The 13,889-nt window shown below is 40.2% G+C and overlaps 1 protein-coding gene across 2 annotated transcripts in view; it reads left to right on the top strand.

The window, feature by feature from the left end:
- Positions 1 to 13,889, top strand: part of LOC102073780 (bifunctional heparan sulfate N-deacetylase/N-sulfotransferase 3) — a 53,402-nt gene that overhangs the window by 27,045 nt on the left and 12,468 nt on the right. For both annotated transcript variants that reach the window (XM_074542067.1, XM_074542068.1), the window contains exons 5-7: positions 1,933 to 2,118; positions 4,468 to 4,596; positions 13,544 to 13,726. In XM_074542067.1, coding sequence (XP_074398168.1) covers positions 1,933 to 2,118; positions 4,468 to 4,596; positions 13,544 to 13,726 — 498 coding nt within the window. The remainder of the gene's footprint in view (positions 1 to 1,932; positions 2,119 to 4,467; positions 4,597 to 13,543; positions 13,727 to 13,889) is intronic.

The following is a 13,889-nucleotide window of genomic DNA, read 5'->3' as shown; positions in this document are numbered from 1 at the left end:
GATTCTTGGAAATTTAAAAATCTTGTGTCCAGAATTGCCCTTTTAATATGATTCTGTGTGCTGGTGCGAGCTCCACTGGAAATCAAATGGTCCTTGTAGTTCTGTGTGGCCTCAGACATCCTCTGGGATTAATGTGCAGGATGTAATTGTGAGAGTGGTGTAAGAATAATGCATTTTCAGCCCTGGTTTATGTAACTTCAGCAGTTGCCATTTTCTTTGCTACTTTCAATGCTCTTAAAGCTTGCAAATATTTTCTGTTAATTTTTTTTCATGTTTAGACATACAGACATGAAGCTACTCACTGTTTCATTTGCTCAGAGCACTTAAATTAATAACATAGAGAAGTAGCCACTTTTTTGAAAGAGGCCAGAATTGCTGATGCCTGGTGCTTTATTCACTCAATGTGTGTATTGTGTGGGAGATGCTTTACTGGGGAATATAACAGTCAGTGAGGAATAATGGAGAAATAATAATTCATTGAAGATGATAGGCCCCTTATTAGAGTGAAAGATTTAGATTATGTTCTTATTACTGCCTGTTGTGAAACTCGAGGGGAGAAGCCTTAAAAATCAGACTTTTGTTTATAGATAAATGAAGGAGATGCAGTGGGATGTTAGAGAATGCAGTTTCTAACATGATCTGTGAATATTTTCCTTTCTGATGTTTATGCATGCTTAAGGGCAGTAAGAAAGATAAAAGGAAGAAGAATTGGATTATCTGTGATGGAATTAAATCGTGTGAAGCAGTGTAACTGATGGAGTATCTACTCTTTATCTTCTCATGCAGTACAGCCAGGAGGGCAGATGTTACTCATTCCAGCTTGGCAGATTACACATGGTGCCCTTTATGTGTGCCATAAATTCCTAAAGGCAAACAAGAATTTCACCATTCTTTAAACATAGAGAACTCAGGGTTCTGCACTGTGATTGAACCAGGTGTGTGTGTTACACACAATAAATGGTTTTACTAACAGCACACACCCATTTTTCTAGAGATTTTCATGTTCCTTAGTACCTAGTTGATTCAAAGGAAGAGGTCCAGGTACCAGCCAGTGCTTTGCAGGCACAGTATGATGAGGAAATATGGTGGAGATGACTGTATCAATTCAAGCCATATTCAAAACTCTTAACAATTCAAAGGCAGTCTTCCTAAATCGTGGCAAAATGATACCTTACTGTGCATTCCTCTGATCAGACTGCAAGGAATATCTGCTATAAACTGTTCCTTTGAAAAGTCACCTGAAGGAAAATGCATTGGGTGTGAAGAGAATGTAATGGCACCAAGGTATGTACACACAATAAATGCCAGCAGTCTTCAAAAATAGGCAATGTGCTACAGAAGGGTTGGCTGTACAGCCTCTGCCTGTAGATTGTTCCAAGTGGTTATCTGTCTTCCATTTGTAACATGACACTGAAATAGTTCAGCTGGTTTTGGAAAATGGATTTGTCTTTTGAATGGACTAGAGGGGAGATGCAGTAACTCTGCAATTCAGCTCCTCATCCAAGTAATCGTGAAGGGACCTGTAGTGGAAATTGTGGTTTTGTAGTTGTAGCTGCCAAATGCTACGTGTTGTGTTGAGAATGTGCCAGTGATTATCTCTCTGAAATCAGAGTTTGTGAGCAAATTACTTGCAAGAACTTGGAAGTGTGCAGCTTTCTGTTTCATGTAGATTGAATAAACCAATGTAAAATGCATTTATATCCTTCTTCCCTGCCTACTCACAAAAATATTTTCTAAAAAGGTTTTGTCTTACAATCCTGTGTTTCGCCTTCACCATGCTGCCCTCCATCTCCTTCCAGATAATCGTATTTTGATATTAATGTTTTTTGAATTTCAGACCTGTTCTTGGTCTTTCACAAACAAAGCATTTGAGAAATACCAGAACATCAAGTTTAATTTTTTGAGTGCTGCCATTGTTCTGTTATGTCTTAGGAACATGGTATTCCAACTGACTTGGGCTATGCAGTGGCTCCACACCACTCAGGAGTCTATCCAGTACATGTTCAACTTTATGATGCCTGGAAAAAGGTCTGGAACATCAGAGTAACCAGCACAGAAGAATACCCACATCTGAAACCTGCAAGGTATAGACGAGGCTTCATCCACAAAAACATCATGGTGAGTTGTGTTGCTGATGTTCATTTTGCACTCTGCCATTTCATGAACCATTTCCTTTTAAGTGGAAAAGCAGGGTATCCTGAGAGTTCACACTGTGAGAAGCACACATTGCTGTGCATAAGTAGCAAGGTATATTTCACAGTGTCTTGTTAATTAAAATCAGTCTGTTGCTGGTGATGTTTCTGCTGATAAAGGTGGCACCCTGCTGACAGCAGCTAACAGGCTGTTAGCTGTTCTAGTCCTGTGGTTAATGCTGGTTCAGAGAGCTGAGCAAAAAGTCAATTTAGCATCATTTAACACACTCTGCTGGGTTAGATTTCGGTCAGGTTTTAAATTTGCATGGTACCATTAACTGCAAAAGAGTATTGCCAGATTATGCCACCTCAGAATCTGGATCTGGCTGGGTACATATTTTTGTCTCCCCTTTGAATTGTGCATGGCTGCCCTTGTTTGGCTTCCTGCCATACACAAATACGGGCTGGGCTTTGCAGCCTGGTTTAACCCAGAGCCTCAGGAGCTGTGGGGAAGGAAGACACCCCCCACACCACCTCCAGGCTACCCAAGTGCTCTCAAATCCCACTGCATTTCCTAACTCTCAGCACTGTCACTGACAGCCACGTTTGCCAAAGGAAGGGCTTTTGTACCCAACTGACATGGAAGGGTTGTGCTGTTTCCATCTGGGCACTGAGATGGAGGCTATTTTGGGTTCACATCTCATCAGTATTACCTCAGAAGTGTTTCAAAACAGCTTTCCAAAATACTTGGTGGCATCTTGCCAAGTCACTTTCTTTTGGAGCGTGTGGGAGAGCAGTGAATGGGGTCCTGTTGTACCTCTGGCTGCAGCAGGCACTTCAGGGAGCTTGAGAGCCTTGGCACAACACTTAGAACAGAATTCTGGTTTTGTTCTTGGGTTGCCATGGATACCACTTTGCTAAGCTAAGCAGTAGTAATTTAGCATTTTGATCTATTTTTGGGTGAAGCAAATGAAAATGATCTCCAGAAATCTAGGAACAAAGCTGACACCAATATAGAGTTGAGCTACAGTTTGTACTCCTCAAAGCAATCACTGCGTGTGAAATAATGGGTTTGTGGATGTGCTTAGGGAGCACTAAGCATTTGGGGAAGACAGATTGACTCAGAATCTCCAAAAATCCCTTCCATAAATATTTGTAAAAACACGTCATTTGAAGACACATAATGAGATTTAACACAAGGACACTGCAGCCAAAAATCTCTTTCCAAAACGAGTCATATAAAGCCACCTGTTCAGGGAGTCTCAAGCTCTCAGTTCTCCAGGGCAAATGCAGCAATATTTTACATCTGCAGGCCAATAGTAATGAACACACTCAGTAGGAGCATTGCTGTGTAAGATTTGTCAGAGCACCTCCCATCCAGTACAGCTTCATTCCCTGCCTCTGAAAAATTGTTCTCATATTTCTTCTGTGAAAAGCAAAGGTTTGTTAAAAACTTAGGCAAGTCTGTAGCAGATGCACAAAATCCATACATTTTCTGACAACACAATTTACAATTCATGATCACAGTATTCTCTATTCACAAGAAAAAAAAAAAGTTAATCTATCATAACAATCCCAGTTAAGCGTTATACATGAACATCCATACTCAGCTCATGATTTTCCATAAGGAATAGACATAATTGGAATACTCTCCAGTAAATTATTTTCTGAATTCAGGAGAAAATATTTTGAGTTTCTGATGAAAAACATAACTGCATTTAGTAGTTCTTCATATTCAAAAGATTTGTTCTTGGAATGTTTTTGAAAATAATTTTGCTTGTACTACATATTTCAACCAGTCTTAAAAAAATAGCACAGTTGAATGAGAAGTAAATCTTTATTATAAGGTGAGCATTACTGACAAATTTCCCTGTTTGTCATAGTGGAATTATTGGTGGTGATGCCTAAGCCAGAGGAAACCCAATTTGCCTTTCCAATTAGAGTTTCAATTTACAACAAAGCCATCATTCAGATAAAAGTGGAACTGATTGATACGATATAGACTGATAATATTTTAGATTATCTTTCACATTATTTTAAGTCTCTAGACTTCAAATACTTGGATTTAGGATGAGGTGTTATGGACAGGATGAGTTGGATGAGGCTCTGGAATTGTAATTTGGTGATAGAGATCAGTCTCCAGTTTCAAACAAAAAATGATGAATTTTTGGATGCTATGATTTTAGTGATAATAATTTATCTAGATCAGTATTGATTTCCAGCAAAGTTGAGAGGCCAAATATACCCAGCAATTATCTGTGTTACTTCTCTGACTTTTATCATCTCATTAAAAGTATAAACTCTTGAATTTTTAATGTATTTTTCATAAATTCAGGTGCTTCCAAGGCAAACTTGTGGCTTATTCACCCACACTATTTTCTATAAAGAGTATCCTGGAGGTCCAAAGGAATTAGACAAAAGTATTCAAGGAGGAGAGTTGTTCTTCACAGTGGTTCTCAATCCAGTAAGTACAGTGCAATTTTTAAATTTTTTTTTTTTTTTAAATTATTGAAGAAAAAGTCACTGAATGTTCCAGGGCTGCTCAGCTGAGTCTCCTAAACAGTAATGGTTACTGACAGTGAGTTCTTTTGCTTTTTCAGTTATTTAAATTAAGATGTGTGTTCTGTTAATTGTACAAAGCAGCCTCCACCTTTTTTTGATATGTGTTGTTAGTAATGCAGCAGTGCCAGCCTGTCTTGTTCTTTACTTTTTGCATGCAACAAGACCCCTGAGATTTAATATTTCAGAGAATTAGAATGTGAAGAACTGCTGTGAGTATCTCAGGTCAAGTTCATTTCTCTGCTGTGCCAAAGTTGTGATGCCAAGTGTTGGGAGCACTTACTGAGGTGAGAAGGCTGCAAGCAAGGAATGCTTGGGCTCCAGTCAGTTTTGAGAAATTTCAGTTGCTCTCTCATAGCAGCTTCAAAGGAGAGATCCAATAAAAGAACCACACAGTTAAAAGAAAAGATCTGAGTAAATGAACCGTATCTGCTTAACCTTTCATTTCTCTTTAATGGAAGATAAACAAGAAGTGAGGTGCTGAAACTACAGAGCAGTGTAGTATTTCAGAATGGTGTGGGGTTAGGTCAGCTGCCTCAAAAGTGACCTCTTAGACAAGCTTTTACATGAGGTTTTCATTTGGGATCCAAATCAAAGATATAAACAAAGTTCTGCTGTTTTATAGAAATGTAGTCACTGGGAACACCAAAGGGAACAAAACATATTTCCACTCAAATCTTTTGGAATAACCTAAATATTTTTTTAATAAACCTAAATGTTATGTGCCCTTTTTTAATCTTCTGCAATGTAATGCAGTCCAAAGGAAAACAATTTCTGAAAGCTATTTCAGCAGTTTATATGGAGGTGTATTTTGCAAGCCCCAGATTCTTTCAGGCTATAGTTTTGGCTCTTTGAGAGCAGTTACTGTGTTTTGTTCCCCTTTTTCATGTTCACACAGCAGAATTGGGAAATACAAACTTTATTTCCATAGCACACATGTGGTTTCCCTGGTTGCAGTCCTGGCTTTGATGATTGTGTCATTCCAGGCACAGCATAGAATCAGTCATGGGATGGTGGAGGGTGGGAGGCACCTTCAAGTCCATCTGCTTCCAACCCCAGGTTAACAGAGCTGAGACCTGGAAAATTCACTGGGTGAGGAGGGCATTGGCACCATAGAGTCCTTTGGCAATATGTGGGGTTTGACCAGAAGTTACTCAGTGAGCAAATTAGAGGAAGGCACAGAACCGTATTTTGAGTCAGGACAAAATATATTCCACCTTGAAATAAAGCCACAACAGCCAAAAACTATTTTACAATGTAGGGAAGCAGCAAAATGTAATATGTGTTCTTGAGGCATAAGCCTTTTAAATAATAATAATGAAGAGAGTGGAAGGGAAAACAAGCAGTGAAATATCCCTGATTTTTGATATTCATCATGGAGGATTGATCATGTCTGCCTGACATCCTGGAATGTGAGTACAGTAATGTCTTTTTACACGTTACAGTTAGGTCTTTGATTCATGCATTGCTGTGCAGACTGTGGGATCACCTACTTCTGAAAATTATGATATCCTAAATACAATACAGGCTAAAAGAACAGAAGCTAAAATGCAGTGTTTTCTAGATATAACTGTAAATGAATATTATGCTCAAATCTGCCCAAGACCCCTTCTAAGGAATGCCTCTGGAAAGACAATGCATCTGGTTTCTAAATATCTGGCTGTAAAGAGTTCCTGAGGTTCTAAGCATTAACCTGTCACATAGTCAGTTTAAAGACTGAGATTTTTATATTTGTGGGGTTTAGGTTTTGCATATATTTATGTCAGAGTTGGTCAAAAATATAGGCATTAAAATGAAGACTAAGTCATTTCAGGATTCTAAGTATGGAGTAGCCTTTTGGATTTCATAAGCTTTCTTGTGTTTTCATTAAAATGGCTGTGTTTTCTTTATGTGAAACACAGCTGTTGAGAGGATGCAAAAATTCCATTATGAGGCATTTTCAAAATGTTATTTTTCACTGATACAAAACTAAGAGAAAACACCACCCATGAATCATTACAATGTCAGCTAAACAATGTTCTCAATAATGAGTACATAAATAGTTAGTTTCCAAACCTGGAAAATATGAATGTGGATTAAATGTTCATCTTAACACATTTCTTCATTCTATTTAATTGGGAAGTGAATATCATTTTTGAAGTGTAAGTTACCAGGCTGAGACTTCAGGAGCTGAGTGCCCTGCTCTGAACTAAGTGCCCCTAAGAATGAAGGCCAGGATTTCTCAGTGCTTTGGCTGTGCAGTGCTGTGAGAGAGTCTCTGCTTCCTTCCAGCGTGCTTGATCAACCACCCTGTGCAGGATGAACCACACCAGCCCCAGGACTGTGTGTGCAGTGTGAGGTTTTGTCCTGAGAAGCAGGGGATGCCCTGTTCCCAGAGCAGGTGTCCTGCAGGTAGGAAAGGCCTCAGGAAATGCTGCTCTGCAGGTGCTGTTTGTGGAACTGGGACCCAGCAGCTGCACTGCTGCAGGAGCAGCAGATCTCATGGCTGGCAAGCTGTGTTCCTGTGGTTTGCATGGGTACCCCTGCACTGGTGGCTGGCACCTGATCCTGACCACTCTCCCTGGATGCCATCCCAAATTCTGAAGTGCCACCAAGCTGAAAAAGAGAGCACTATTACCAATCTTCAAGTAATATTTTTGTGTCTATCTCCTGTTAAAGATCTTGCTGGCTGCAGCAGCCCTTGGGCAAGATGGTGCTATATCAGGATCTTGCACAAAATGTTTCACAGGAAAAGAAAAAGCAAGCTTCAGCAGCCTGTATTATTGGTGTACTGGCATTATTTCTCCCACATTATCAGCTGAATAATTGACTTTAAGGGAGGTACTTGTTAGCCAGGGAATTCTGGGGCAAAGCTGCAAAGAAAATGTGCATTTTAGAAGCGTGTAGTGATGAGTATCTTACCCAGTCAGACACATCTTTAGTTTATTGTCTCACATAGTTACTGCTTTTCATACCACTGTACTGTCTTTAAAACATTTTAGCAAGTATTTTTCCTGATAAACTAGAATCTGCAGTGAGTTCAGATTCATCTTTCTCTGCAAAATGCCATGAAGTTCTTGGATTAGTAAAACAAATTTCTGTTCAGTGTTTCTTAGAACAAAGTTGTACCAGTTTCCTAAATGTGTCCCTTGTAGGAAGTGAGCCATTAGCTTTTGAGCTATGTATAATGAAGAGATCAGTATAGACACTGCTGTCAACTGTACCATTGCTTCTCAGGTCCTTGGAACTGCAGAGGATACAGATCTGGAGCTTTTCTATCCTGTGAGATGAATGTTGAAGGGTAACCAACAGTTCATGAAATTTTTCTGTACCTTTTCTGCCCCTAAGAAGAACAAACAGAATGCAGTAATTGCATTACGTGCACGTCCATGCACTTCCTTGCAAAGCACTGTGTGCCTGCAGATGGAAAGGGAAAATGCCCTGTGGAGAGGAATTTGGTCAAAGCCTTCAAATGGTTGACAGCCCAACAATGGAACTAATGTGCAGCCAGCTGTGTGCTCTTGACGTGGTTACAGCAGTGCTGATGAAGAGGAAAGGCTGTTAATGCTTTAGGCACTTTGACTGATCTTAAAATAATTGTCGTCTTTGTGTGCGTTCAGTTCTAAGTATTATTTTCTTCTAATTTTTACCTCTCCCCAGTTGCAATCAGTAGAGCTGTTATTAAGCTAATTGACTTGCAGCAAGGGAGGAATTATCTCCTTTAGCATTGAAAATGAGAGGATTTGTATGAGCATCAGCAGAACTTGCTGTGTCTTAGTGTGACCCTGAACTGGCACTACAGAAGAAAATCAAAATCAAAGACCCTCTGACTCAGATCTTCCCTTTCTGTCCATCTTGCGTGGCAGAACCTCGTATTTAACTGTTCTGAGTGTGAGAAGCAGGAGAGATGTTCAGTTTGACAGGCCTAGCCCATTTCATGGGTGAGAAAGGCATCAATTCCATCTCTCCCCTGTCCTCTCATGCCTGGAACTCCAGCAATAGTTGCCATCAGGTGGGGCAGGGAGAGAAACCAGTTTGGCCAAGCATTTTGGCTGACTACAAAGCACAGGTATTCTTTGCCTTCCTATCTATTCTTCAAAACCCACCCATAAAAGCCAGACAGAGTCTGGTATTTTGTGGGTGGAATAAGAAAGGAAAAAAAACTTCCCAAGTGAACAGTCATTGTGCAGGGGCTGTGGAACAGACAAGAATAGCTGTCTCTTTAGAGCTGATTCCTTGTAACAGTGGGCAGGAAATGCATGGAAACTGTGGCAATCAGAAATCTTTACTCTTCTGTGATCCTTAAAATTCTTGAATGGAAAGCTTTGTGCCAGTGGTTTAAAGTGAAGCAAGTCTTTTGAACAGTACTACCATTACTGAGTCAGCAGGGGAATGAGCAGCTGCAGAAAATAAACTTGAGGTTCCTGACTGTCAGATCAACAATTCAGAACTACATCAAATACATGATTTTGTTTGAGCTCATAACTCTTCCCTGGCTCCATTGTATTTATGGTCAGACACCACTGTGTAAATGGAGTGGACAGGTCCATGGCAGCTGTGAAAGCAGCAGGACAACCTCAGGGTTAAAAAGGGACTTGCAGGCTGGAGTCTCCGTGGTGGAATTGAGCACAGCTTTTCTGCAAGCATCCAGGTCTGAAAGGACTGTCTTGCAGCTATTAAAAATACTTATTCAATGCAGACTCTGCTCTGATTTGTTGTTCCATCAGTTTGGCAGTCTCATGGAGCAAAACCTGCTGTTACTGACTCTGAATAGCTGAAACAAAACTGTTTGATGTAACTTGGAAACAATAGCAGAACTGCAAACAGTGTGCACAATGCCAAATTGATTGGAATATAGGTGTTGTGAGAGTTGGATGTACTCTCATGGCCTGTAAACATGTGCTCAGTAGCTAAAATAGCAGCAATATTCCAAATTGGTAATGTATCTGCTGTGAGTACCTAGCTGAGACCACAAAATTAATTGTCAATCATAATTTAACTTCAATTTGAAGGGTTGTGCATAACTTCATTGGGTTGGGAGGCCTCAATGCAACTTGCAATGTTCTTGCACAGATGGGAGGGTGACACAGTGCCTGTGACTAAAGTACCTTGATGACTGGTTTATTAGTAGGAATTTATTCAAGTTGGAATTGCCTGCAATAGATCTATATATGGTAAAAAATAAGTGCCTGGTATGTAATAAGTGTTCATTACCTGGTTTTTTTTTTTTTTAATACCAGCTCTTCTAGCTGTAGATTTGAAATGCCAGAATAATTAAATTCCTCAAGAACATCAGTGCCTTGCGAGTCTCAGACTTCCCTCCACTTCCCTTTCTGCTGCAGTTGATAGCTAAAAAAGTCTTCTCTCTGCTCTGGGGTCTGATCCTGGCAGCTTGAGAGAGACTCCTTGAAGAAGCCAGGGGCCCTAGGAAGGGCTGGTCACTCTTGGGAATGCTGCTATCATTCCTTTGGGAGTAATATCATTCCTCTGTTTTATCAGAAAACAGCAGCTGTTACTGAGACTCCAGAAGCTTGCTTTGAGTAGTGTCCTTGTATATTTTCAATAGGTGCAGGATCCTAATAATCTTGATTTTGTAGTGATCAGTGTTTTTTAAATACCCAGCCAGCTGACATCCATCACTAAAAGCTGGGTAACTTGCTGCATCATTTCCTTCTGTGTAAGTTGTTTATCAAGCATCTCTCTGCTCTTGATACATCAATTAGATCATGCTGGTTCATCTTTTCCTGAGACATGATTTAATAGCAGCAGCTCCTTCTCAGTCTCAGCTCTGCTTTGTTGACCTAAAAGCTATTGCCTCTAACTGGGAAATGTTGTAGTAAGGAAATGCCCTGTATGGAATGAGCAGTCAAAAAGGTAAAAGCTCTGTCTCCTGACTGCTTGTTCTCATTTCCCTACATTTCTGCACTACCAGTCTGAATCCCAAATAAGATCAGGACTCAGGAAGGAGAGCAAATGAAACTTAGACCCTTTCACTCTGGGCAATAAGAAAATCCTGAGGAGAAGCTGAAGGAGAAGGCAGAGCACCTTTGCAGCCCTGATGTGAAATTGTGTGAGAGCAGCAAAGGAGCTGCTGCCCAGAGGCCAGATTTAGTCCCAAAGCATCATTTTAAAAACTGTCTGCATTCCATTTCAGTTCCCTTGTGAAGGATATTAAATCCCATGGAGGGTGTGCATTGAAGTGCAACCCAGATGATGGTTTGTTTATGAGGAACAGCTAAAAAAGGGTGATCCTTCTGCACTGAAATAAAGAAAATGCTGAGATGCCTGAAAGAAATTACTCGAGAAGAGTGCTGTAAATAATAAAAGCAAATCAGCTCTTTTTATCTGAAAGGGAGGTTAAAATGCTTGTTAGAGTAAATATAAATATATTCACAGCTGCTTCCCTATTGAAGGAGGAATAAAGAAATATGTGAAGTTCTGTGTTTTACAGCATTTCCCAGAGGTGGAAGATTTGTGAACAAATGGTGTTATTTACTAGGTCTAGCCTTGGGACATGGCCACAAAGGATTCCTTTTAGAGCTCCTAAAGGAATCCTAAAAGGATGGTGATTCCAAGAGAGTAAATCTTTGGCATGCTATTAGTTGCAGAGAAAGAATAATGATTCTTGTTAATTAGAACTTGTTTGAATTACTCAGAACCTGGTATAATAGAGCAAATTACAGCATCATAAACCCAGTATGGAAGGGAAAAAATAATCATTGTGTTTTGTCCTGGTGTGAAATGGCAGCACCTGCAGAGGGAAGGGGATGGGTGTGTGTTCCCATCCTTCTGCACAGGCAAGTGGGCAGTGATCCACCATCCCTCTCAGCTGATTCTGGTATTTGTGATGCCATCTAGAAGAGTCTTTTTCTACAATGTAAAGTTATGTATCTGCTTGGCTAAGTATGGATTTCTTTACAAGATTCAGCCATTTAAGTTTTCAACCAGCATTTGATCATTTTTGTGCTGTAAATAATTAACCATAAAGTATTTGACTTAAAAAATATAACGAAAATGAGAGCTTAGGTCTTAGATAATTTTTCCCCTCCACTGACACAGTTTTGTGTGCTGGAAATGATTTATGATGATATGTCCAGTCAATTTCTGAGCCTGTTCTGGCATTCTTGGAATTACAGTGATATTCTCTTCAGGGAAATAATAATTATATTTTCCCTGAACTGGCAATCTTTTCAACTTCTTTTGCTTTTTCTTTCATGGCAGTGCAGTAGCTGTTGGCAGGTAAGGAGTTGCCAGGAGATGAATTGACATTAAAATGTCAGAGTTCAGCCCACATGTAGGAAAGAAAGGGGCTGTCAGGAAAGCAGGGTAACCTTTTTTATGGAAACCTGCTGATTGTGACTTTAGTGAGAACAACGTGGTCCTGTGGCTGCTCTGCTCCTGGGTTGAGAACTGAGATGAAAAAGGAAACTTGAAAAGGTTGCACATCTGGTGCCTCAGCCCTACCCACAAAGAAAGATCATCTCCTCGTGATTTAGCACTGTGTATCTTCTGATTTTACTGTAAATACCAGTTTTCATTATTTTCTTTTTCTTTCTTGAAGCTGAGGACTGGAATTCCTTTACAAAAGATTAACTTCAGTTCCTGAACTAATTTCAGCATTATGACTATGATAAGCTTTTATTTTATTGAAGCGGCTTCCTTCAGGTTTTACTTTAAATAGAAATTACTCATTCATGGCATTAGCAGATTTATTTATAAAAAGAGTCATGTTTCTAATTTTTTAATGGAATTTAGTCTGGAGAGTTTATCTTGGAGCAAGGGCTGGAATGGGAGGGTGAATCTGGGCATCACCTTCATAGTAAGATACTGGGAGAGTAACACACCAGCAGCCTTCAAACTTCTGGTGGTTTTTGTTTGGGAATATTCCATGCAGTTATTTGAAAGTACTCAGGTTTCAGATTTTTTTTTTTTTTTTGTCTGTTTTGCATATTAAAGTCACAGCAATAGAGCTCAGCTGTTTCCCTGGTCTGTGGCATCCTTACTCTTCCATGAAAACAGAAATTATATTATAAAAAGTTACTATGTTATATTATATACAGATATTATATTATAAATTGATATAGTATATTATAAATAGATATTATAGTATAGAATATACAGAAATATTGAAGTGGAGGGAGAAGACCCACCTTTGTGTTGGTTCAGCATCTGACTCCGTTTATTGACTCAGTCACTTTTTATAACCGTGTTAACCAAGTTCATGCATATTGCAAACCCGAGTTCACAATAGGTCAGAGATAACACACCAACCCCTCCTTTTGTTTCCAATACCAAGATTTGGGTTCTCAAAAGTTTTACTTTCCCAAAACAGCCAAAGATAGAATATCCACTTGTTATGAGAAAGCTGCCTGAGAACTCTGGTATGCAAGGTTCTCAAGGCCTTCATGTTTGTCACTTTTACTTGTAATTAAAAACAACCTGAGAACTTCTACTGTTTACAGAAACAGGCTGTGAGAATTTGCTCCTCACAGCTGCCTTCTGAGCCATTTCTGAAAAAATCTCCAACACAGAAATATATATTTTTTTTAGTATTTCATTTATATTCCCCTTAAAGCAAAGCAGCGGGCACTGCTTTTGCCGTGTGCTCTGAAGTGAGTGCACATGAAGGTGCTGGCAGTGTGGCCCCAAGGCAGCCCTGCACATCCTGCAGCTCCCAGAGCTCATGGCCCTGCTCCAGCCATCTTGCATGGACTTGATGTGAGCAGAGGGATGAGGTTCAGTGAGGGCTGTGTGAGGGCGATCCGAGGCTGCTGCCCCAGGAGCAGAGTGCAGTGAGAGTTCCATTCCCCGGGGCTGCAGTGCCACCTAGCGATGCAGGGACTCGAGGCGCGCTGTTCCTTTTGTCTCCCCAGATCAGCATCTTCATGACACACCTGTCCAATTACGGCAACGACCGCCTGGGCTTGTACACCTTTGTCAACCTGGCCAACTTCGTGCACACCTGGACAAACCTGAGACTGCAAACCCTGCCCCCCGTCCAGCTGGCTCACAAGTATTTTGAGCTATTCCCTGAGCAGAAGGACCCTCTCTGGCAGGTGAAGGCTGAGCAAGAGATCAGAAAAAAATAGTCTTGGTGTTTTTTTGGGTCTTTTAATTCTTTGTTTCAGTTTCTTGTAGAGAAAAGCAGTATATTTTAAAGTTTGTTCCATAAAATAGGCAACTGAAGTTTCGGGATGTGATTGTGGTCCCCAGCACTTG

This window comes from Zonotrichia albicollis, chromosome 5 (assembly GCF_047830755.1).
Source record: "Zonotrichia albicollis isolate bZonAlb1 chromosome 5, bZonAlb1.hap1, whole genome shotgun sequence".
Taxonomy (NCBI): Eukaryota; Metazoa; Chordata; class Aves; order Passeriformes; family Passerellidae; genus Zonotrichia; species Zonotrichia albicollis.
Note: the sequence above shows the minus strand (reverse complement) of the source record. Positions and strands in the feature narration are given on the sequence as shown.